The sequence below is a fragment of the Periplaneta americana genome, chromosome 16 (assembly GCF_040183065.1).
Source record: "Periplaneta americana isolate PAMFEO1 chromosome 16, P.americana_PAMFEO1_priV1, whole genome shotgun sequence".
Classification (NCBI taxonomy): Eukaryota; Metazoa; Arthropoda; class Insecta; order Blattodea; family Blattidae; genus Periplaneta; species Periplaneta americana.
This window is the reverse complement of record NC_091132.1, coordinates 159470019-159497519: the sequence shown is the minus strand read 5'-3', so window position 1 is coordinate 159497519 and position 27501 is coordinate 159470019. Positions and strand designations below refer to the sequence as shown.

The 27501-nt window shown below is 34.4% G+C and overlaps 1 protein-coding gene across 10 annotated transcripts in view; it reads left to right on the top strand.

Annotated features, from left to right (window-relative positions):
• The window catches only part of LOC138691589 (zinc finger protein 726-like), a 38125-nt gene that overhangs the window by 6176 nt on the left and 4448 nt on the right, over positions 1-27501 (top strand). For 2 of the 10 annotated variants that reach the window (XM_069813705.1, XM_069813702.1), the window contains exons 1-5: positions 16812-16947; positions 19229-19326; positions 20893-21003; positions 26472-26600; positions 26964-27046. In XM_069813705.1, coding sequence (XP_069669806.1) covers positions 19234-19326; positions 20893-21003; positions 26472-26501 — 234 coding nt within the window. In that variant the 5' untranslated portion in view covers positions 16812-16947; positions 19229-19233 and the 3' untranslated portion in view covers positions 26502-26600; positions 26964-27046. Of the gene's footprint in view, positions 1-3957; positions 5889-9636; positions 14506-16811; positions 16948-19228; positions 19327-20892; positions 21004-26471; positions 26601-26963; positions 27047-27501 lie in introns of those variants that run through there. The other 8 variants (XM_069813704.1, XM_069813699.1, XM_069813696.1 and 5 more) reach the window with 7 other exon arrangements.

Genomic DNA, 27501 nt, shown 5'->3' with positions numbered 1-27501 from the left:
GACCATATTGCAAGTATTCATCATTATATTTACAAAACGCGGTGCTTTTTTGTGAACCCCGGAGGGAATTTTCACTCACATTATTTGAATTAGAACTGTTGTCATCTAATCCAGAATTAGATTCAGATCATCTTTTTCGAATTAAATTTTGTTAATGGTAAAATCTAAATAGAGCATTTTTGATAAAATAGCCTAATCATACTATCACCTGCTCACGCGTATACACTGAAACTCACCAACATGTTCTGACGATTCTAAACTTTGTTTATTACTAAGTGGGAAGAGTAAACGAATTACTAAGCATTGTTTCAGGTGTTCACTTTCATTCGAATTATCACCAGACAGAAAAAATTAAACTGAGCATTGTTTCATCCGTAAAGTCTGTCTCAAAATAAAATTATCAAAGACTTTGTTGTAAATAAAAATTGCATTGTAAAGAGACTTTCTGGATGGCATAAAATGTATTTTTCAATTCCTAAATTTCACGACATACTCCATGGGGCTGCGTAACGCATCACCAGTTGGGAACGACTGACTTAGTGTATCCTTTTCGTTGCAGACACAGCTATAAGTCATAAGATTCTGTACGCACGGGTATTTCAGCATATGACAGAGCCTTTAGTATTTTCTATATAAAAATATGTACTCCTTTTATTTTCATAAACTCTATATTTCAACTATAGTGATATGTTAATATCTATATTTAAAAATTACTTTCACCTCTTATTTATTTATTTTTTTTAAGTGTATGTTCTGGGAACAGTGTGAAGATGTAGTGCTTAGCGACATTTTTTTATTTTTATTTTACAATTTTCATGCTGCAGTCTGATGAGTTCATGTTATGTTTCGGAAATCTTCTTTCGAGTAACTATTTTTTTTAAATTTATAATATGAATGTATGGTGTAATAATCACGAGTTATAACATACATGGGTTAGCGTATCTAATATTTTGTGACTCTCTCGAAAACCTTTAAATATTTTCAAGATTTTGTGATATACAGTACAGGGAAACTTAACTATGCATGAGATTATTGGGTTTGCGGGCCTTTCGTCCACTACTTTTTATTTACAATTTGTTTCGTCCACATTCTCTTGTCAACAACCGATTGGTTCATACAATTTACGTCCATCAATACATTTTGTCCACTCCTTTTATGCCCATAATCTTTCGTCCATCTTAGAATGCCTCTGCAGGCAGTGATTGTCACCGAGATGCTGCAGTGTTTAAATTAAAGCACAACAATTCAACTTCAAATAAAAAATCGAAAAGTAAACTCATAGGAACTGAAGTACCAACACGCGAAACAAAAACGCTATAAATTGATGTACCATCTTAATATTTAGTGGTGGTAAAATCCATAGTACGACATCCTCCAGAACGTCAATAACCTGTGTGTAACATATCTTATTTTTGAAACACATTAAAACATTAGCGTTACAGAACAGAATTCGTTTCCCATTCTCGATATGATTGAATTTCGACGCTGAATAACTTCTGTAATTGAAAGCGTCATAAAATAACATTCTAAATCTGTCTGCCATGAACTATGAAGCAGATGAATGTGGCACAGGCAGACACTGTCACTACAACAGTGTAATGTAATTATCTGACATAATTTTCACTTGGCATGTTGCACCATTAATCAAATTCCATATGTGTAGTGAAGCAAATAAAGAGATAGATTTGGAAGTAAACCCAGAAAAAACAAACTATATGGTTATGTCTCATCACCAGAACATAGTGCAAAATGGAAATATAAAAATTGGAAAAGTAACCTTTGAAAAGGTAAAAAAGTTCAAATATCTTGGAGCAACAATAACAAATATAAATGACACTTGGGAGGAAATTAAATACAGAATAAATAAATATGTGAAATGCCTGTTATTATTCGGTTCAGCTTTTGTCATCCAGTCTTCTCTCAATAAACCTGAAAATTAGAATTCATAAAACATTTATATTACCAGTTCCTCTTTACGATTGTTAAGCTTGGACTCTCACTTTGAGAAAGGAACAGAGACTAAGAATGATCCAGAACAAGGTCCTTAGGAAAATATTTGGCGCTAAGAGGGATAAAATTACAGGAGAATTAAGAAAATTAAACAATATAAAACTGCGCGCTTTCTATTCTTCTCCTCATATATTTAGGAATATTAAATCCAGACGTTTGAGATGGGCAGGGCATGTAGCACGTATGGGCGAATCCAGAAATTAATATAGAGTGTTAGTTGGGAGGCCGGAGGGAAAAAGACTTTGGGGAGGCTAAGATGTAGATCGGAGGATAATATTCAATTGGATTTAAGGGGCGTGAGATATGATGGTAGAGACTGGATTAATCTTGCTCAGAACAGGAACTGATGGCGGACTTATGTGAGAGTGGAAATGAACCTCCAGGTTCCTTAAAAGCCATTTGTGAGGAAGTAAGTAAAACTTCCATGTTGAAGTGTAGGTTGAAAGTCCAGTGCTATTTGTGATGTAGAACAGTGTTCCGCAACTGGTGTGCTTCCACAAGGTGAAAGGTGTGACGCGAACTTTTCCATATTATTGTAAAAAAATTAATTAACATTAAATTCCTCTCTCTGCTGACACAATTAGCCCCTGAGTTAGTGACATTTCCAGTGACACCGAAGACATTATGAAGGAGAAAATAGAGAACAGTCAGAAGTTGTCACTCCAGATCGACGAGTCTACCGATATTAGCGGTCACGCACAACTTCTTTCCTACATCTGATACATTGATGGGGATGTAATTGTATTTTTTTTTTTTTGTGCAAAGAAGTGCCCGAGCGAGCAACCGGTGAAGAAATATTTCGCAGAACTAATGAATATGTGGTCCATAATTAATTAACAGCGGAGGATTGCGTTAGCATTTTAAAGATAGAGCCGCTTCTATGAAAGGATACGTGAAGTATATCCTAACATACAGAGCAACCATTGTCTCATTCACCACGAAGTCATTGTTGCTAAGTCTTTGCCATCTCCTCTGAAAATTGTGATGGACGAAGTAGTAAAAGTTACTGTCATTTTCAACTACATATATGTGTGAACTGGGCTTCTCGAAATTAAAACATTAAAGAGGCATAGATGCAAATCCATCGATGAAGAAATTAGGCTTGCACTGTCAACAATTCCGCCTCGGATCAGCCACCTGTATGCAGCTAAGCAGGTTCAAGTATCCCATTGAAAGTATGAGTAGAGTTATTTACTTTAATATTGGTAATAGGTGTGTACTTTCTACAGTGAATTAAAATTCATAAATTGTCAATAAATGCAAGAGTCGATTTCTGTTTTATAATGATAATGAAAATAGTAGTAATAATAATATTAATAATAATATAATAATAATAATGATAATAATAATAATAATAATAATAATAATAATAATAATAATAATAGTAAATTTGATTACATTACGTAATTATATTAGGAGAGTCACGTCATATATTTTTGAGGGGATTAACATTTTGGTGTGCAGTGTTGAGTCTAGGCCTGTCTAGTGTGTGCCGTGAGTAAAAGAAGGTTGCGGGACACTGATGTAGAACGTTGATGTTGGGAAAATTAATCGTCATTTTTGACCTGATTAGCAGTAAGTCTTCCACATGAAAAAAACATGCACATTTACTCCTAGATAATTTGCATGATTTGGAGTTCATAGTTGAGCATCGAAGTACGTGCGATATGAATTGACTTAATATGTAGAGGATTACAGAACTATAACAGTAAATTATTCCTATGCTATGTGCAATCGTCTAGCTTTAAAGAAACAAGTACAGTAATAATGGAATTCCAGAAAAGAAGAGCAGAATTCCATGAGTGCCAACTTCAAGATATGAAACAACCCCCTATGTATTCTGTATGTATTTAAATAAGTTTCAGTTTGGTTTCCAGCTTAGAAACTAGTATGTTCTCTACGTTTCCACCTACAGATCCGCCATCTCTTTTATTTGCCTGTTTGCAGGAAGATTCCTGTGACGTGGACATATTAGAAGATGATATGATACCGGAACCATTGAAGTGCATTAACTGTGGAAATTGTTTCTCGGAGTTACAGGATATCAATAACCATTTACCTATGCATACTGGCCAAAGACCATTGAAAAACGGTTTCTGTGAAAAATGTTTTTCCAGTTCATCACATGAATATCAACATGCTCGCAAACATACAGGCGAGAAACCATTTAAATGCGACATCTGTGGAAAGTGTTTTCCGACTCCTTCTGAACTATATCGACATGATCGCACACATACAGGCGAGAAAATATTTAATTGCGATATCTGTGACAAAAGTTTCTCGACTCTCTCGGAACTAAATCGACATGTTCCCTCACATACAGGTGGGAAAATATTCAAATGCGATATCTGTGACAAAAGTTTCTCGACTCTATCGAAACTAAATCGACATGTTCCCACACACACTACTGAGAAAACACTTAAGGGGGACATCTGTGAAAATAGTTTCTCAATTCCTTCAGAACTAAATCAAAATGTTTCCACGCATACAGGTGAGAGAACATTTAAATGCGATATCTGTGGAAAGAGTTTCTCGCAGAATTCTAATCTCAGAATGCATGCACGATCACATACGGGCGAGAAACCATTCAAATGCGAAAAATGTGAAATGTGTTTTTCCAGGTCGGATAGTTTGAAAAAACATTTACGCGTTCACACAGGCGAGAAACCATTTAGGTGTGATATCTGTGAAATGTGTTTTTCGTGGTCGCATCATTTGAAAGATCATAAACGCGTGCACTCGGGCGAGAAGCCATACAAGTGTAGTCTTTGTCAAAAGTGTTTCTTGTCTACTTCACGTCTAAAGAGGCATGCTGTAGTGCACACAGGCGACAAGCCTTTCAAATGCGAATTGTGTGGTAGATGTTTCTCGCGATCAGGAGACTTAAGAACACATTCACGCGTTCATACAGGCGAGAAGCCATTCACGTGTGAAATATGTGGTATGTGCTTTTCGTGGTCGCATCATTTCAAAGAGCATTTGCGCTTGCACTTGGTCGGGAAGCCATTCAAGTGTAATGTCTGTCAAAAGTGTTTCCCTTCTTCTTCACGTCTAAACAAACATTCTGTAGTGCACACAGGCGAAAAACCTTTCAAATGCGATGTATGTGGTAGATGTTTCACGCAATCGGGACATTTAAGAAAACATTCCCGGAAGCACACCGGCGAGAAAGTCAAATAAGATGATTGAAATTTTTTTTAACCTGTTTGCTATGAAGTAGTAGGCATATTGCTTATGCCTTAAAATGCGATGTCCGTGAATAACTTTCCTGGCCACTAGATATTTAGGAATGTTTGCATACAGGCGAAGAACTATTGGAATACATTGTTCCTTGAAAGTGATTTTTACCTCGACAGCATATGAAAACACTGCAAGGTAGTATTCTGGTCGACAAGCCATGAATTGCGAAGTTTGTGAAAAGTGTTTGTCAAATTGTTCTAATCCATAATTTCTATACTGCATTACGCTGGTACGATACCGCTAAAGTAATATATTGTATGGTAATATTTTTCTTTTATGTCGGACAATTCCTTAGGAGCAATTGATCACACAAATTCCTCCTACAATTAAACTTCATGTGTCAACTGATCACTTATTAATGTACTATCAAAACTTGTAAGTATACGTAAAGTGTTCGGATAGAAATGTTTATATCTAATGTCTTGTCTATATACCGTAGTGTTTTTTCTGGACACATAAACAGTGAATAACATGTTTGAACGCTTACCATTAATGTAACGTGGTGCACGAAAAGGGCCATAACAAAATGATGTATTATGAATTTTTGTCTACAAGACAGCGAAGAAATCGCCGCACTCCACAGTGGTTGCAAACACGAATCCAGGGGAACAAAAATAATTTTGGTCACCCTTGAAACTGTAAGTAAAAATGATTCATTATCACACCAAATATGCCGCCATATCATGATCTTTAAACTGCAGTAATCTAAAATAATACGGAATCTAGAAAGAAAGCTGAATTTAATGACGACATAGAGCTCATTTTAATTTAGATCTGTCATAAATAATTTGTTTAATTTTGCAACAAATCGAAAATACACTGAAACTTTAGGTCACATAGGTACAAATTTATGGTAAACTAATGAGCCCATTAATAAAAAAAAAATTGTCAGATCTTACATGTACATACAACTATAAGAAACTCACTTTTTACTTCATTTGAAAACGAACTGTCGGTTTTGTGGTATTTTAAAACAGAGTTTGGAAAAAAAAATAATTTTTTCAGCATGTATCAAATTATGAAACTAATATTCAAGTTATAAAAATAAAAACTTAGTTTCATTATCACAAAGCAATATGTAAGATCTGGTACAAATTTTGGACCAATGGTATCATTAGTTTGCCAAGAAAATGTACCTATGTGATCATATGTTTAAGCATATTTTCGATTTGTTGCAACAATTAAACAAATTGTAAAGGACAAATTAATAATCTAAATTGAGTGAACTATAAGCCATTCAATTCAGCATTCTTTCAAGATTCAGTGGTAAAATTTACGTATGGCTATTGTCAATAGTGTTATTACGTGTTTTGTCATAATTTTTGTATACGTTCGTAACCCTCTGCCCTTAAAAAATGTATATCGGAACATAAGGATAAAAATTTAGTATATTGCAAAGAAATGTATGGCCTATAAGAGTCTTTAAACCGCAAATTGCGCGACTTGCGCCATTTAAAGATATTTGTCATTTCTTCCAAGACAATTAATTTTTTAAAAAATCTGCAACCAGTACTTGCGTTATTCAAAAAGAAAACATTGGGCGGTTTGTACCAAATAGACACAAATGGACCAAACCCCTAATAAAAGAACTAAATAGGATGTTAATTTAAAGATAGGGACTAATTAAACAATTGAACTTAATTTATAATAATTTTATGCGTCGATTTTACAGAATTAGTTCTGCAGTAAAAGTTAAATTTCTTACCATAAATTGACAACAGGGTTTTAATGCTTCCATAATAAATATTAAACAATATTGTTATTTACTATTATTATGTTCGCCGCGAATACGATATATTCCTCAAGTAATGTTATTTTATTATAATATGAAATCAATAAACAACAACACATTAATATATGAAAATCTGTTATATAGAAGCCAAGTTATTAACTTTGTACAAATGCACCCCCTGTGGTGGAATAGTTTCTCTTACACAAACGTAATAAGAGTTTGTATACAGAACAAATATTTATCTGTAACTACTGCACAAAGTTTAATGAAAATCTGTTACAACGTTGAAGAGTTGTTAATTTTGTCTAAATTCACTCCTTATAATGAAGTAGCTTCTTTCACACAAATGTAATGAGGGTTTATATACAAAAGAAATATGTTACCTGTAACTACTGTATAACATTTGAAGAAAATGTGTTAGATAGGGTCGACCTGGTTGGCGAATTGGTATAGTGCTAGCCTTCTATGCCCAAGGTTGCGGGTTTGATCCCGGGGGCAGGTCGATGGCATTTAAGTGTGCTTAAATGCGACAGGCTCATGTCAGTTGATTTACTGGCATGTAAAAGAACTCCTGCAGGACAAAATTCCGGCACATCCAGCGACGCTGATATAACCTCTGCAGTTGCAAGTGTCGTTAAATAAACCATAACATTTTTTTGTTAGATAGGAGAAATATTCACAGTCTGCTCTAAATTCATCCCTATAATGGGGTAGTTTCTTGTACACAAATATACTGAGAGTTTTTATGGAAAACAAATATGTTACCTGCAGGGCCTGATTTACAAATTCAGAGGCCCGGAGCTTAATTTTCTTTATGAGGCCTCTTTTTTTCATATATGATAAATAGGCTTATCTTATTTTATTTAACTTCTGTCACCTTTCATCATGTACTTATTTCACAGAGGGTTTTATTAATTCTCTATTTTGAGGAGAAGGATTAAAAATAAAGTGGTCCCATAAGGTATCAGTGATATGTGTGGCCATATGATAGGGTCAGAGCTGATTACACCAGTTGTAATACTGGTAGGCCTACTATCCCTAGTTTCCTTTAGTGCAGTAATTCAGGACTTTGAAAGCAATGTTCATTTTTCCTAAATTCTGGTTTAGGCTAATGCAAAAAAAAAAAAAACCTTTGTTCTCTACAAATTAGTAGCTGTGACGGATTATTGTCTCTGTATTACAAAATCATCATTAGTCTGTGTTAAAACATTCACTTTTTGAAACTGGAGGTCTCTCTTGGTAAATGAGTTACTGAGAGTGACATGAACTAACATATTTACTCAATGATCAGCGTTGTTTTTCTTCTTCTTGAATTTCAATAGCCTTCTTTTTTCTTTTATTGGCTACTAACTCAAATTTGCTTGGGAATTCCGTTTTTAATTATAGACATTCCAAAAAACACTTTTGCACTACCAAAACACACCAATAAATGGTCCTATACCAACAGAAATGAGATAAGTTGCAAAGCAACAGAAGCATTAAGCACTTGATTTAACACTCAACACAATGAGAACCGATAGTGTTGTTGACTTTGGGTGCTGAATTCATGATTAATTATTTAAATATGCCTACTGTTACAACTTGCATAAACTGTACATGGTAGCCAACTTTTACAAGTTAAACTCTGCAATCAACTTATGTACGTATTTATTCACACTGCAATGGGTATATACCCGGTGGCAGTGGTAACTAATTACACTCAATAAAGACAATAATAAACACAATTAATAAAAAATACAATTAATAATAATACTAATAATTAATACTAACAATAATTAATAATAATAATAACAACAACAACAGGGAACATCCTAAATTAAATGCAGCACGATCAGTTAAAATAAGATTTAAAGTAAATCAAATTTGTACCTTAAACCTATGTTCGAACTAAAACCCACGAGTATGATATGTTCATATCTGCACAAGTACCTTTCAACACTACACTCATTTCCCTGTCAACTCACTCACTGCACTGGAACTACGACACATTTCACTGATTCTATCCTGATTTCACTAACACTTCAAAAACATTTCACTGTTCAAATACTTTGCACTGCCACTATAAACTATAAAGCTTCACTGACAGGAACACGTTTGACTTACTCAACACACTTCACTGACACAACATAATTATGACTCTAAACTTAAAATAATAAGTGATTTTTTATGAGTTTTCTAAAATAATAATTCGTTACATAATTACTTATTTCATCAGTTCTGATTTTGAGTTGGCAGAGTTGTTTATTTCATTTTTCATAATTCATTTTAAAAAAGGCTTGTTCCTGGATTTTGAAGCCCCCAGTATCATGAGGCCCTCAGCAGATGCACCAAAGGCTGCTGCCTAAATCAGGCCCTGGTTACCTGTAACTACTGTGTAAAGTTTGATGAAAATCTGTTGGGTAGGAGAAAAGATGATAATTTTGTCTAAATTCACCCCTTGTAATGGGGGTAATTCTTTCATATAAACACAATGAGACTTTGTATGCAAAAAAGATATGCTACCTTTAACTGCTGTACAAAATTTCATAAAAATCTGTAAGATAGGAGAGAAGTTATTAATTTTGTCCCGCTAGATTTACTTTTGAACCACTGTGCACTCTTGTGCGGTGCTGAGACTTTCGTGATGAATATCATTCAGTAATCACTATTTGTAGGTGGACGTACCATCGCCAAAACCTCATCTGCACATACAAACCACACTGCTGGCTCGGAAGAGTACAGGCCAAAGAGTGTATCCAGACATGAAGGTAAGACCAAAGACTTCCTGAGAACTAGTATCTGCCATCTTAGAAAGTGAGTTTGCAACTGCTGCCAAGTGAAGCTAATATGAAAGTAGCGAAGAAAATAACTGCTAAAATAACTCTCTGCACCATGCAAGGCAGGAGTATCGACCTCCGGAACTTGGAACCATTGATGAGCAGAATTTGTTAGCTGGCAGGTACACCAAGACTTTGCAGGCTGAGAAGTTGTTGAAATTTGAACAGAACGACATGAAATTGATAATTCTTGCAATTAATTTCCATTTGAAGCAGCTGCAGTTACAAGTTGAGAAAATAGTGTAGTATCGTAGTACCGGTACTATAGTATTTATTAACAAGGTTTCATACCTTCACAGCTAGAATATGGAACAACTCAAAAAACTTAATACTATTATAAAGTATTAATTTATAGTCACAGTCTGGATGAAATATATACAGACGAAGTTTACAATATAGTCTACTAGTACAACACAAAGTTTTAGTATCAATTTCATGAAGCATTGTTGAATGTCATGATTTCACCTACAGAATAGAAGTCGTGAGAAATTAGGCGCTTCTTTAATTTGGCCCTAAATAAACATTTGTTTTGTGTTTCATTTTTTATATCGATAAGGAGGCTATTAAAAATTTTTACTGCTATATATAGCACTACTTTTTGATAGCACGATAGACTTGCCGATGGAGTATGAAAGTAATTTTTTTGACGTGTATTTATGCTATGAACTGTTGAATTAGTTACAAAGTTTTCACGATTACATACGAGGAAGATTATTAATGAAAAAATATACTGTCAAGCCATGGGCATTATTTGTAGATTTTTTTTAAATAATCCTACACGATTCCCTAGATTTAGCACCTACCGTTATTATAATTACTCTTTTTTTGTAGTAGGAATATACTGTTACTATCTGTGGAATTTCCCCAGATTATTCTTCCAAAACTCATTACCGAGTGGAAGTATGCAAAGTATATTGATTTTAAGATATTGGTATTTATTATCTTTTGCATAGATCTAATAGCAAAACATGATGAATTTAGTTTGAGGGTAATTTCTTTAATATGATTTTTCCAGTTTAACACATTATCGATTTTTAAGCCAAGAAATTTGGTTGTTGTTGTTTCTAATAGGGATCTATTGTTAATTATTGCACTTGAAATTTGCGACGTTGAGTTTGGACAGGATTTAAATTGAATTATGTTAGTTTACAATTTAATACTAATGTATTGACTGAAAACCAGTCACATATTTTGAAGAGTATAAATGATCGGAAGGAGGTCGTTGTCCTACCTTAAGCAAGCGAAAATATATTGATGTAGATAGACTTACCGGTATATAATATATTGTTGAAAAATAGCCACAATACAAGACAGAAGTGCCATCCTCTGGTATCTCAGAGTTATATGCCACACCATATCTGGGAAATAACCAGGTTTCATTAACCTTTAACTAGGCGTGTGGGGTGGCCACAACATCCCAGCTACTAAATCATCAGTGATTCTGAAAATAATGTTGTCTATATTGCTGGCGGGCCTCTTACCTTCTTGAAAAGAATCATTGTTGCTACTGAAACCGTTAGGTCAGCTTTATTTCCACTTGTTCACTCTCAGTGCGCCATTTGAATGACTGGAGTGCTGTTAACACGCCACGTATCTAATTGCTGAAGAGCTATTTTCACAAGTGGATGATTTTTTCCAAGACTTGTGATTTTATTCAGAACTTTATAATGTCCAATGAATAACAAAGATGAGAACACTTCTGAATGAAGTAGGCCTTTTATCAAATAATGACGTAATTCCTTTTGAAGAATCAGACACAATGAAGCAGAGAACTGTGAATTTAGTGATCATATGACTGAAAGTGAACAATCTGACGATGATGGTAGTGGTGAAAATAATGGCAAGAATAGGAATGAAATACCAAATGATTACGTAATTATTGGTGGGGAATCAGATCATGGTGAAGCAGAGAATTGTGACGTTAGTCATCATATAACTCAAAGTGAACAATCTGATGGTGATTGTGCTAATAACACAATGTTTTAGTTTAATACAAATCTTCGTGAAAATAACTAATATGAGTAAGTTTATAGGTTACAAGAAGCAAAGAAAAATTATGGCCTGTATTTTATATCTCCTACAGTAATATTCAAAGAATTACAACAAAATACTTTTTAGTTTTTTGTTACAATTTATTGAAGAAGAATAGACCTGTTGCTTGGATGTAAGTATAAGGCTCAAAATATAACATTTAAGTATTGGCGAATAAAAATAAAATAAACTCGTATTAAATATCTTAAAGCACATTTCTTTCAGCTAGTATTTTTCTGTTGGAATTCATAGAGACGAGAATTCCATGCAAATGGATGTTTTTATAGGAACATGGGCCATAGCCCAAACTTAGTACTTATCCATTTCATTACTTTCAGCTCCTAAATACGTGTACTTTTTTCGTGCATATTTGCATGTTTTGGTCTTTTTGGGGATAAAAACATCCATAGAGCATATTTAAGCAATTTTTAGCTTAATCATGCATATAATATACATTATATTCAGTTTAAATGCATGTCTTAATGATTTTGAGTGGACATCTCAGTTTCTCGATTTTATTCCCCTTATTTTGGCTTCAGGAATCAGGAGTGAAGAAGGAAAAGAAAGAAAGAACTAAATGATAGAAAAATGTTTATTCAACTTTGCACTTATAACTTCTTGCAATGTAGAGAGGTCATTCTCTGCCTACAAAAACATATTGGGTGGGGGAGGGGGTTATGCATGCCATGGCAGGACAGCATGCTGAAATACAGCTGACTTGATCCACAGAGCTTCAGTTGTTAAAAACAGGTTGCACCATGGGAAGGTGAGGATGGGAACTGAGTAGGAGAGATTATGAAATGCACTTCTCTATTCCTTGCAACATATATAAAGTAATGTAAATTTTTATTGAACATTATGTTTAAGTATTAAATTGTGATGTGTGTTAACATGAAACTGTATTCTTGATCAATTATACGAGAGTTGGGGCTTAAGTCAATGTATGGGGTATCGCAAGATGTCATATAACATCCATAGTATGTGGTCGCATCACTATGGGGATCACAGTGTGATATGATTATCACACAGAGAGCGATGCAACTAGTAACACGTAGAGCAGTTGTGAGTCGACCATTGTACAGAATGAATGTTGCCCAATGGGTTTTTTAAGTTTGTGTACCATAATGCTGTTCCAACTACCATGTAAACATGAGTACCATGATGCTGTGTCGTTTATGGAGGTTTGATCACTAGCTTACCCTTCGTACCCTCAAACTAGCAAGCTGTCTCGTTCGCGCAGGCGCATAGAGCACGTCTCCCCTACCAATGTCCGCCTACTGCTGTGCACTGTGGACTAGAACGGTACAGCTTAGTTCTAATAACAGTTGAGAAGGCTGTATTCTGTATAAGAACGCGGCTATGTGTGACTGTCGTTTGTGATAAAGTATTTCTTCTATTATAATGAGTGGTACATTATTGGGCAAAGTTCCACGTAGTCAAACTCGCGAGATGATTTATAATGTGACGGAATTCAAGAAAAAAGAAGGCGAAGCCGGGATATTTCTCATGGATGTTAAGAAGATGCGGGAAAGAGTGGCAGCAGCAATAGGAATTTCTAAGATGACGTTAACTAGGATTGTTGCAAACAACACTACATTCAAAATGGATGACGTCATAGCAGTGACAAGGAAAAAAAATAATGAAATCACGGAAGTGTCTTTGAAGAAAAAATGTGAAAAATCCGTGAAATATGGAGAGGAATATGTGAAGCAGATAATTCTCTAATAGAACAAGCCGTGGACAGTTACAATAATCATTTTTGTGGGGAATCTAAAGAAGAAGAAGACGAAATGAAACAAATTTGTATTGGATTTATAGTTGGATTTAGATATTTAACACTTTTCAATCTAATTTAATCACTCTCGGTTTTATTTTGCATTGTATTAACTTGTATTCATTTGAAACTTACTAGCAGTAAATACATAAATAAATAAATATATAAAACTTAATTAAATAAAAGAAGTGAGCAGCGATTCAGATGGAGATTTATCGGGAGTAAAGGAGATCCCTTTGGAATGGCTAAATAGAAACTCAATTGTGTCTTCCTTTCATTGATTTGTTCATATTGTGCAGATAAGTGATCTGTTTTCCTTGATTTAAAGTGAAAAATTGAAGTTTAATGACAACGCTATAATCTACAATTTGGGTATATATAACTAAAAGAATTATGAAACATTTAATTCAATCATATACTGTATTATACTAATGAATATATTTTTGCAATTAGAAAATAAATCATAAACACCAATAACATTAAACGAATTATTATGTATTAAAATACTGACCAATATATTATAGGGAGGGTGCATCTTGAATACATTGTCAAGAGGTCAACTTTTCAGATAATATGACTATACATGGGTATCGGAGTGTAGGTGGGCCCCCTCCATTAGCTGTACTACTTCCCCTCTCCAGGCAGCTTCCTAATTTGAGGCATCTGTACTGTCCCTTCAAGTAGCATATACTCATACCCTGTCCTTTCAAGTAGCATGATCCTGTGTCGTTCATAGAAGTTAGATTCCTACTCTATCTATTATTATTATCTCGAACAAACCCACACTATCACAAAAAAAATAATAGTTGCCATGACTTATGCCTCAACACTCGTATTATTTCTTATACTATGTACAAATATAAAAGTCACCCTTTTAATTAAAGTAAAGTTGATATCACGAACTCATTGTTGCCAATTATTCCATGAATCATGCCTAAAGACACCTAGTTTTCATAAACCACGGATCCGTGGAAAACTGTTTTTCAGCTGATAAAAGCAAAAATGTTGTTTCAAGCATTCCAGGTCAAAATTTCTTAAGTATAAACTCACGAAATTCTTGGAAAAAGGACAAATTGGCACCCATCTGTGACGTATGAGAGATACAAAGTATTCATTATCTTCCAGGGAGCAATCTAACAGTTGACAAACAGCTACCGGTAGTACTATTCAGGGGACGATGACCATTGCAACAATACATGGCTTCTAAACCACCAGAAAAATATAGTATGAAGATATTTTTAACTGCAATTTCAAAAACTTTCTACACTTTGGATCTATGGACTCTTCTGGTAGCTCATCACCTAATTCTGCAAAAATTGTGCAGAATACAGGCCGCATAAACAACTTTTCCTATTGCATCCATCTTTGACATATCTAAATATTTCAGCCTTCTGAATCTATTCTTCAATAGACCTATAGCTTGCTCTACAATTACTCGAACACAAGAGAGCCTATAATTAAATCTTTTTTTTTTTTGTGTCAAATGACCATTATCCTTGTATGGACTGAGGATGAATGTCTCCACTTTGTAGGCCCAATCACCTAACAAATGGTAGTCAGTGGCACGGAACTGGTCGTCACTTTTTAATTTTTCATACAATGGTGATCTCTTCCATATCCAGGCATCATTAGTCGAACCAGGTCAGTCACAAAAAATGTCAGTAAATTCTTATCTGCATCACAAACAACTTGTAACAGAATTGAATAAAATCCCTTTCCATTGTAGTAACTCGCTTTGTCACATTTGGGTGCTGGTATTGGAATGTGAGTCCCATCTATGCATCCAATTACACCTGGAAATGGTTTATTGGGCCTCAGTGATTCAAATTTGTTAACTGCTCTTGTAGCATTATTTCCTTTTGGAAATGAAATATATCTTGAGCGAGGTATTGCACAGCAGATGAAGAGTTCGCGGGAAAAACGATGAATGTCACAGTTTTGTTAAGGTTGATGTCATTCTCTAATTTAATGGATCACTACGAAATTTAATGTTTTTCTTATGAAAAATGGTAAAAAGGAGAATTATCACCACGAATACAGTAATCCTTTCCTTTATTTTCTATAGAAACAGCACTACATCTTGCAGTTACAGACTCAATTAGATCATTATCTAATCCTTAACAGATATGTGAGATCGTTTTTCTCGCGAACTCTTCAGATATGAACTGCATAAATTTGTTGTGGGCATTACCCTTTGCCAATCCAAACCTGTCTGCTACGTCACGAAAAGATACATTTGATATCACCATAGTCTTTTCTACTGAGACTGGTTCCCTTCTGGCTGCTGCATCTTTCTTAGAAAGCACTGGGTAGATCAAGTTCAGCAAGTTCTATAAAGAAAGAGTAGAGTGTTAGACCTTAGATAAAATGAAATTGTATGTAATAGGCCAAAATTATGCTATAGTCTAGGGTTGCCACATCAAGGATTTTTTATGACCATATCGGAATCAAGATATGTCCCAGTGTTCCGAAAATAATTCTCGAAACGCATAAATATCCCGACTTTCAGCGAACAAGAATTAAAAGAAAAATATTTGCACTCTCATTCTTTTCGCACGATTTATTCTCTCAATTTGTGGGTACAGCAGCTCAAAATGCATACATTATATTTTTCAAGTTCATGATTGAACCAGATTCACTCTGAATGAAACATGCGGGATAAATAAATACATAAAAAAGAGATACCCCTTGCACAAAAAATAAATAATTCAATAATGCAGTGATGAAATAATAATAATAGTAATAGTGATAATAATAATAATAATAATAATAATAATAATAATAATAATAATACCTCTGCTGATCTTTTCAATCTGAAATGGCTTTCAAAATCTGATCCACTATAAGATGAAATTGTGTTTTCGACGTAACTATCCACTTTTGGTCTTTTGCAACGTTTATTGTTGCTAAAATCTTGCAGTAATAATAATTCCATATCATTATCATTGAAATCAAAAGAATTCAACATGTTCCTTTCTGTCAATGTTAAATTTATTACTACAGTATCAGCAGCCAATGGTAAATTCTCCAGCATTTTTGTGACTACCACTTGGCGGGGAGATGGAGTTCTTTTTTTTTTTTCTTTGCGACTCTTGTTTTGTGTTTTGCTGCAGCGCTTCATAGAAGCGCTTAAGAAACAAAAAACGCACGGGTTTTCGTGGTCACGGCCCTCTTGATCATAGTGAAAGAAGTTCAATAATAGTATCATTACTGGAATCGTATATTCTACATTCTAATCTTACAAAGTTTTCGCTATTATTATAGGCCTAATCTACCTTCTGAATGGCGAATTTGTGAGAAATTTCATAAACTCTGCTTCATTTTCCTAATAATACGTTAGAGAGGTAAGATACCTAGCCACTAGAGAAATAAAATACCTTAAAAATGCCTAGGATTTCTACTGTTATAGGATACTGGTAGTGGAAATTGGACGTGATTACTGGGAGAGCTATATGCCCAACCAACCCGCCCCAAATACATACCTTGCGTGAATGAAAAACATGTGATATAATTTGCCGGAGGAATTGACTGTCTCTCACACCTAATCTAACCTCTCACATAATACTAAACACCAAAGCAGGGGTTGCCAAACGTCCAGGTTTCAGGTTTTTTTTTGGTCCGGGCAAAATTTTAATCCTGCCCGAACAACCATGTGACGCTGAAACTTGATGTGTTCAGGTTACTGCCCAGCGACAGTCCTGATATATTGTGTTATTGATGATTGGCAAGTTAATATTAACCCGGCACACACAAATTTCCAGACTCTGGACACCTAGGTAATTTTTCTGCTTAACGAAAAATTTAGAGTCGAACCCAGGATCTCCAGATCTCGAAGCCAAGCTGACAAACTGACCACGGGGGCAATATTATCCTCCCATCTATGTCACAGCCTCCCCAAAGGTCTTATTCCCTCCGGCCTCCCAACTAACACACTATATGCATTTTCGGATTCGCCCATTCGTACTACATGCCCTGCCACTGTTTCTTCATTGAAAATTAATATATATCTTACTTATGGTTTTCAAGGAACTCGTAGGTTCATTGCTGCCCTCACATAAGCCCACCATCAGTCCCTATCCTAAGCAAGATCAATCCAGTCTCTACCATCACATCCCACCTCCATTTTAATATTATCCTCCCATCTTCGTCACGGCCTCCACCAAAGGTCTTATTCCCTCCGGCCTCACAACTAACACACTAATGCATTTCCGGATTCCCCCATTCGTGCTACATGCTCTGCCCATGTCAAATGTCTGGATTTAATGTTCCTAATTATGTTAGGTGAAGAATAAAATGCATGCAGTTCTGCGTTATGTAACTTTATCCATTCTTCTGTAACTTCATCCCTCTTATCCCCAAATATTTTCCTAAACACCTTATTCTCAAACACCCTTAACTTTTGTTCCTCTCTCAAAGTGAGAGTCCAAGTTTTATAACCATACATAAGAACTGGTAATGTAATTGTTTTATAAATTCTAACTTTAAGTATTTTTGCGAGCAGACTTGATGATAAAAGCTTCTCAACCGAATAATGACACGCATTTCCCACATTTATTCCGCGGTTAATTTTCTCCCGAGTATCATTTATATTTGTTACTTTTGCTTCAAGATATTTTAATTTTTCGACCTCTTCAATGGATATATTTCCAATTTTTATATTTACATTTCGTACAACATTCTGGTCACGAGAGATAATCTTTTCGGAATTTATTTCTAAATCTATCTCTTTACTTGCTTCAAGTAAAATTCCCGTGTTTTCCCTAATAGTTTGTCGATTTTCTCCTAACATAGTCACGTCATCCGCATGAACCTATTGTATATCTACTGTTTCAAATTTCCATTTTGCTACATTGTGGTTGTGGTGGCTATTAAATATTATAATAGGTGATCAGTATATACACTTTTATGGTTATTTCGTTTCAATATTTCCATTTAGGCTCAAATGTAAAATTTGAAGTATTTGCAGGAATCAGCTAACAGAAAGTTGTCATCCCTAACCAAACCTAACCTAACCTGTCACATAATACTACATACCTACCTCTAGTAACATTCCTCACATTTAGTATCATTTCGTTTGCAAATGTTGTCCTCCTTGGTGTACGACATGTCAGGAGCCATCATGTGGAAGAAGTGGAATGTGATGGCAAGGACTCTGTCTCCATTCTTCATAATTACATATTTACATTTAGTTCGCTAAGTGTATGTTTTGTGCATTAATCAATGTGTTAAAGCAATGATAATTCCATATAATATATTATATAGAGGAGTAAAAATTGAACTTTGTTGTGGTTGTGATAAAAGTGTTGAAAGTTGGCACATTGGCGGTGATAAAAGTGTGTAATATTTCTTTCAGTGCCAGGTGTACGCTTTATCTTCAATAAGTTTTTGCCCGTAAATATCAGTTTTTACATTTCGTGTAGTTCTAATAGGGAATTATCTAATTTCGATTCCAGTGATTCACAATTTTATTTTACAATATGCATTTTACTTTTTTAATGTGGGTGTAAGCTATATATAATTTACACTATGTAACGGCACTATTTGCAAAATTGTCAGAATTCTCACTGATAATGAAGGTAGCTATATTAACAGCAAACGAATAATCTTCTGACATTGTTCTTTCAGTTGTAATGGATACCATCAAGATGGAACCCAAAGTCGACCCTCTAGCAATACAGTCATACAATGACGCTATTAGAGAAGAGGAAAATCATTCACCTGATGTAAGATCATTTTTTACCCCCTTGTCTACTCCCTCATTTGTATATTTTACTTTTATTTTCATTTATTTATTTACAGTGTGTTACAATGTTGACCTTCGTTCATCTAGCTATCATTCAGTTATAAACGTAAAATTTAATACATATACATTTACATTACATGACCCACATTTTGAAACTTATTTGACATATCTTTAACTTGTTTATTTCTTTGATTCGCTTACCTCAGACTTTCAAAATATATGTCCTTCAGGATTTTATTATCTGTTCATTTGTAGTTCTTACTATATTAGTTAATACAGTTTCAATATTAAAATGTAGCAATTCCTTTTACATAAAACTGCGTTTACTCCAATCTATCTTAACTGACGATAACAAAATATCTTTATGTCTTCAATTGAGCCACATAATATACAGTGAAACCTGGGTAATACGCTCTTCAAGTTACCGCATAAAAATAGCATATTAAACAGGACCGTATGTTAGCTTGAGTGAGTCATTTTTGGATTTTTAAATTTTAACAAATGTCTCAATCAGCATAAACATTTGATTAAGAAATTTAAGGATTAAATACTATAATAATGCAGAATGAAAGGTTATTTTATTTTCTTTCCTTTGAGAAAATGTCAGAACAAATACACGTCTTATAAATTAATTAAAAAAGTGAAAAGTTATTTTCTGTCTTGCACTCGATCCAGTACTGTGAATAATTGCATTTTTCACGCGATTTAAATCGGAAGTGACATCAGTAATTTGACTACTAGAAACTTTAACGAATCTACAAATCACAGACAGTACGAAAAAGGCTTCGTTGCGAGACGGATTTGGAATGTCTACTGCTTCCTCTTCATAAAGTCTTCATTGACAGTGCGATTTAAAACTTCCAGCGAGAAGGACATACTCTGAATACAATAGTCTTGTAGGTACTCAAGGGTCGCATTCCATTCTGTTGTATTCACCAAACAAAGACTCCTACATATCCTTGAATATGTGAGAGCAAGCAGTAAATGTAGAAGTCCAGGAAAATTTTCTCAATCTCCTTTAAAGTACGATATTTTAGAATTTCTAGCAGATGAAAGAGTGTATTAAACAGGATGATGAACATTTTAAGCGGTGGATTTGACATAGTTTTATATAGGGATGTCAAGAGACAATAAATACAGTAAATATATTCTGAATTTCCATTAGAAAATATATTTATTCTCTCATCCATTATTTGAAATCAGTCATTTTCAAAGTACTTTGGAAAATATCATTTATTTGGTTGATTCACAAGATTTTTTTTTAGTCTTTCCTTTTAAACAGGTTCTTATTTATGTGGAGCAATGAATCTCCTTATGTTCAATCTCAGTGTCCTGTCGTACGTACTGCAGTCAGAAGTATGAATGCACTTTGATGACGTAACAGAGTCAACATCGTACTCTAACTGCCACTCGCTGGAGTCCACAGTGCTCTTTGCTCATATTTGCTCTAGTTGACCGGCCCTCCTCTAAGCTAATGGCTGCATCAGACTAAATCTTCCAACAAAATGTAAGAATTAGACTTTTTTTATATCTGTATATTCCACAGGAAAGGACAACAGTGGAGAACAAGGACTCCAGCTGTTGCTTGAAATGGGAAGTCAAAATTGAGGACAGTGCAGATTCAGCTAAGTTTCCTGTGATAAAGTGTGAACCAGAGGTGAGTGATATTTATTAATTGTTCTGTTGTTAACTCTCTTGACATTGAGCTCATGTTCTGTTTATTTCTAACAACATCCTAACAAAGCTTAACAGTGCTTGATTGAACCTTCAATATTATTAACACAGTGTTTGTTTCTTATTATGATATGATGCACACCCATGAGGTACTAAGAAATTATGTGCACCCACATATTGATCATCATCCCTTGAAATAAGAACAGGTAGGTCCAAGTCAGCAATTATGTGCATTTATTTTTTACTATCTCTACCATTTTTTAAATGGATGGCGTTATGCATCAACCAGCTATGCGATATTCTGTAGTTTCGACAAAAAACGCATTAGAAGATTTTGAAGCATTTTTAATCCTGAGACATGTATTTAATTATTGCGGACTTCATAACCACACATATAATAATGTTTCATGTACTGATTCATACTATGTGCATAAAAGTGAGTTATACGCACTGTTATAGACGATATTTCGATCTTGCACTTAGTTGAAATAGAAACGATCGCATTATAGTTATGCATAAATAAGTTAAGCGCCAAGATACAGCACTTACATTGTTGATGCATATTACTGTGTCACATATTGATGCACATCAGTCATTTAAGCGTCGAGAAATGGCGTGTATATGATTGATGCATTATAGTTAGGTATACGAACAATAAATTAATTAATGCCCAAATACACTTCAATAGTGCAATAAGCTTTATACAAAGTAATTGGAACAATAATACGGGTAAGACAATATTGTGAACAATTTTATAAACAAATTTAGGATATAGTATTTTCCGCAACTTCCACACTATGTTCTAACGAACTGTACACACTATTTTTCTTCATTTCCACTAAACAAAACAATCACAGTAGAATGTGTTGCTATCAATTTTAAAGGGTTAGGTACAGCTTACAGCAATATTCAACACATTTTTCCTCCATTACTTTGTCTTGTACAATAATGAAAATTGGTATCTGTGAAACACTGTCTTTCTGTTATATGAGAAAAATGTTTTAACAATTTAAAAAAATTATTATTATTATTATTATTATTATTTTTTTTTTTTTTTTTTTTTTTTCAAAATTCAAAAGCACTGGCAGTTCACTGTGCAGTGATGAAGCGTTTCCCTCATAACTCATAGACTTGTTAACTTTTTCATATTCTCTCTCTTTTATTTTATTGCTGAAGCTCATGTTTACAATATCGTGCTCTTTGAACTACATTCCTTAGTAAATAATATATCTTTTTTTTTTTTTTTTCCTGTTAGAAGAAAATGCTGATATTTGACCATTTTTAAAATGAATTTGTTTTTTATCAGACAATCTATCAAAGGTAGAGGATGATCTTGCATCATATTGTACATATGACATGCATAAATACACACAAAAAATTTCATCAAAGAATGTTGGATAGTTTTTTTTTAGTTATGAGGGAAACGCTTCATCATAACACAGTGAACTTCCACCATTTTTGAATTTAAAAAAAAATTATTTTTTTATATATATTTTTTTTTTACATCGTAATAATATTTTTATCATATAGCAGGACAGTATTTTACACATACTAATTTTCATTATTGTACAAGATACAGTAATAAAGAAAAAAAATGTTGAATATTTCCAAAATTTTACTGCTGTGAGCTGTACCTAACTCCTTAAATAACACGAAATCTTAACATCAGTGACATTTCCAGTGAGGAGCTAATATTGGTTTATTATGCATAAGTAATTTTATTGACTGCATTTTGCGCTAAAGACGATGTTATTATATGTATCTCTCGCAACTCATTCATTTTTACTGTAGACTTATCAGTTATCTCTTATTGTATTCATCCAGCCATGGGTATTGCATTGGTGTGTCATTTGATGACCTGGACCTTGACACAGCTTATCACACTATCCAACATCAGCTTCTATTCTCCTTACCTTCCTAACCTTATCTACTTATCAACTCATAAAACAATAGGTGTGGGCAGATTAGAATAGAATTATATCATTGGTGTATCACATCGTTTACACTAGGGAGTGAAACCATTCCGGAAGTTAACAAATGTAAATACCTAGGAATAACATTAAGCAGCGATCTCGGGTCGGCAGAACACGTTACTGACACAGCGGGAAAAGCATGGAGAGAGTTACACTTTGTGATGAGGGTACTAAGAAAAGGATCTGGTAAATCCAAAGAGATTGCATATAAATCACTAGTTCGTCCAGTAAAGGATTATGGTGCTGCATGTTGGGATCCTTACAGATTAGAGCATATTAAAACATTGGAAAAGATAAAAAATGGGCACTCAAGCATTGTCGTATTAATTCAACATTAAAATGGGACACACTTAGGGACAGGAAAACGCGGAGTCGATTATGCGCAGTGTTCAGAATGTACAAAGGTGAGTCTTCCTGGAGAGAAATAAAAAATAGGTTGCAGCCGCCAAATTACTCTTCAAGGAACGACTGTCATATAAATTGGGGAAAGACAGAGAACGGACACTGGAAAGTTTTCTTTTCTCAATTGTACGATCAGGGACTGGAATGCTTTACCTGCAGACTTACTAAAGGCTTTACCAATAGCCAAAAATGTATTTAAAAATAGGCTTAAGGACTTTACTAATAGACGGTAGTATATTATACACACTATTTAAAGGGTCTAATTGATGTTTTGTTATTGGAGTGTTGTATCAGTAAAGAAGTGTGTTGTGTCAGTGAAGTGTATTGTGTAACAGAAGTGTGTTTCTGTCAGTGAAGTTTTATAGCTTATAGTGGCAATGCAAAGTATTTGAACAGTGAAATGTTTTTGAGTGTTAGTGAAATCAGGATAGAATCAGTGAAATGTGTTGTAGTTCCAGTGCAGTGAATGAGTTGACAGCGAAATGAGTGTAGTGCTGGAAGGTACTTGTGCAGGTATGAACATATCATACTCGTGGGTTTTAGTTCGAACTTAGGGTTAAGATACAAATTAGATTTACTTTAAATGTTATTTTACGTTATCGTGCTTCATTTAATTTAGGACTCTCTCTGTTATTATTATTATTATTATTATTATTATTATTATTATTATTAATTGTATTTTTTATTAATTGTGATTATTATTTGTCATTATTGAGTGTAATTAGGCTGTGTCTCAAAGCTCAAGTCCATACTACACACTAGTGACTAGCAACTAGATGACTTGTAAACTACACACTAGGGAGCTTTGGATCAAAGAGTTTGTAATACATACAAACTCTTTGCTTTGGAAATGTATGCTTGAAACACGGCCTTCTTCATAGATTATTTTTTCTAAAAACCATGACATCACGGTGCGGCACTAAATTAAGAAGGCAGTGTCCTAATGCAGTTTCATTACGAATTATGTGGTAAAAATAAGGACTTAATATATTGCAATAATGTTTAAAACATTGTACAGAAGGAACTAACAATGCCAATGTTCAAAGTTAACGTGTTATTCTACATTATATTTAACTTATTTCACTTCCAAAGCATTTTCAGATTTCATAACCCCAATTGTTACTGAGGTATCCATGTTTGTTTAGTGAACAAGTACGGACTTAATTACTATGCACTAAGTAGCTTTGGATCATAACTTCTGATGTCACATCCGGCTATTTAGTTAGTTCACTTCAGCTGAAAATGTAGCTTTGAGACACGGCCTTAGTTACCACTGCCACCGGATATATACCCATTTGCAGTGTGAATAAATATATACATGGCTTATCATAGCAGTGCGTATGTACGAGCTAAAAACTATTATAGTATATCGTGGAATGAGAGAAAGTTCTTTTGTTGTTTAGAGAGGGAGAACATACTCCTAAAATCTGCTACTGATAGCATTAACGATTATGATAAGATGTCACAGGTAACGGTGCACATTTCCCATTCTACTCTGTAAACAAAGTAGGCCCAATCCGTATTCTGTGTCTAACGTAACGGAAAGTTATGTCAATTTATACGTAATAATTGCATTGTTACATACTTGTAATGTGTTGGAATTTCTTTAGTTCCAGGGAGATTCCTAATTAACATTTATATAATATTTTGTGCTCTGCTTATCATTTTTACTTTAGAAATTTGTACTCCATTGATCACACTTCAGTACTTATAAAATTAACAAAGGATTGACGATCTTCTAGACAACCTTATCCAAGTGACGAACTCCACAATTGAAAGTATGTCCGAGCTGCATCAACAAATGTAAGCGCCAGGAACATACCGATTAATTCAGCATTCATAAAGATTTAGGTGCATAGCCATTACAATCTCGGATATGAGCAATGGCGCGTATATTTTCCTTTAATAAAAGGAGCATATTTCAAGGAAGGGCTACAAAAGTGTGCGTACACTTAGTTTATCCTCCAGTACGACAGGTGGTATCAAAATCTTAATTTTTAAAAAAGTGGCACTTAGCCTGTTGATGCATATTGCTGTCCAAATATTCAAGGTTGTTCAAACTAAATTCGATGTTGATGGACGATTTGTGTGACGTTTCACCTACAGGAAGTCATAAACACTTGAATGAAATAACATTTACTGTCTTATAGCAGAAGGTATTCTTACGTTGGTTTTACAATTTATGAAAGTGGAATAAATGTTACTTCTTACTATCTTCTGGGGCTATGTAAACGACGAGTTAATGAGTTTTACAAAATCTTGTCACCCTATAAAAACAGTTGATGAACGAATTAATGCAAAAATGTTGTGTCTATACTGTGATTCTTGTCTTTGGCAAAATAGAGAACAGGGCATGTAGCACGTATGGGCGAATCCAGAAATGCATGTAGAGTGTTAGTTGGGATGCCGGAGGGAAAAAAACCTTTGGGGAGGCCGAGACGTAGATGGGAAGATAATATAAAAATGGGTTTGAGGTAGGTGTGATATGATAGTAGAGACTGGATTAATCTTGCTCAGGATAGGGACCAATGGCGAGCTTATGTGAGAGCGGCAATGAACCTTGGTGCTCCTTAAAAGCCAGTAAATAAGTAAGTAATAATTTACGTCGGTACTCTGAATCTGAAGCTTTGTGCATAAAGTAATATTGAAAAAGTACAGGTTACGTACAACGACAGCAATGAGGAACCACAATTACATCAATATCACTTTAGAATCTCTCACTTCCACTCAACGTTGCCAAACCTACCCATCCTCCGACTTGTAACTGGAGAAAGCTCTGCCATTACTATATTGCATTTTCTTTTATTGTTTCATGGGACATCCTATTCAACTTTTTTCTTGTGATTGATAGGGAATTATTTCTCTTAGCAGTCTTCCCAGTTTTGAACATATTATTTTCATTTTTCTGATAAAAGTACATTTTGTAAATTATCGGTTGTTACTATAATTCCTTAAGAACGTCTTCATATCTTTATCATCCATTTTGTGGCTCTCATTCCTGCTCGTATATTTTACTTCAATCTCTATAACTCAGGATACATGTTGCGTTTATTTCTTACCATCTTTTCTATTGTAGCCATCCACAGGACTCAATCTAAGGGAATAGTTCTTGATCCTACAATCCGGTTTGAGAGGGATGCACTGCAGGCACAACACGTTGATGAGGAGAAGAAATCCATTTATGAGTCCTGCATCCCATATTTAAGTGAGAAATATAACCTTCCCACTAGTCAGTGGAGTGTCTCTGGTCTTTTGTTTGGTGCGTGTGGCACACTTCCTAAATTCACATGGAATGTTTTAAAAGCACTCTGTCTCCCATTTTTTTTTAATTGAAACAATTTTATTGGATATTCTTTTAAGGATTCAATCCAAATATTACATTACCATTTATATTTTGGCCATTGATGATTCTATTGGGTTTGCATTTTTCTGGATGTTTTACTAAACAATTCTTGTATTTAAACGTTTTGTCTTTCTAAATTATTCTGTCGTGCTTTTATTCTAGATCTTTATGGTCGCCCTCATTGAGAGCAGATCATTTTGTTAAAAATTGTTGTGTTGTTTGCAGGAAGAGACATTTAGCATATCTACAGTAAAAGAGGAGTCTATGCTGGAAGTAACGACAGTGAAATCTGAAGTCTTGACTGAGAGGTGAGTATAAGTGCATGTATTCATTTTGTCCCTGTTTAGATGACGTAGAGCCTTAATCTAATGTGTTACCACAATGTATAGCAAGATAACAGCGAGGTCTCCTTTTGTGGATCATTCCTACTCAGTTGGCTGTGGAAACATTCGTGATGCAATAGAGAACTGCAGAGTTATTGTGAGTACAAAACATGCTGTGAATAAACATTGAAAATTATTTTCAACAGTATAAAAATATTGAAATATTTAGAATTTAAATTTACCGCCTTTCAGGAGGTTTCGTTCTTCTTCACTCTTTTAGATGGGGAAGAATTCGCTTAAATATATTATAACACGAGAATTGGTTTGATGAAGAGCACGTCATATTCGCCAAAGTGTATTTTTAATATTGCGATCTGACTTGCATTCTTGTAGGTATGCAATATTTTCACATAGTAGAGGAATGGAATTCTTGCTCTGAT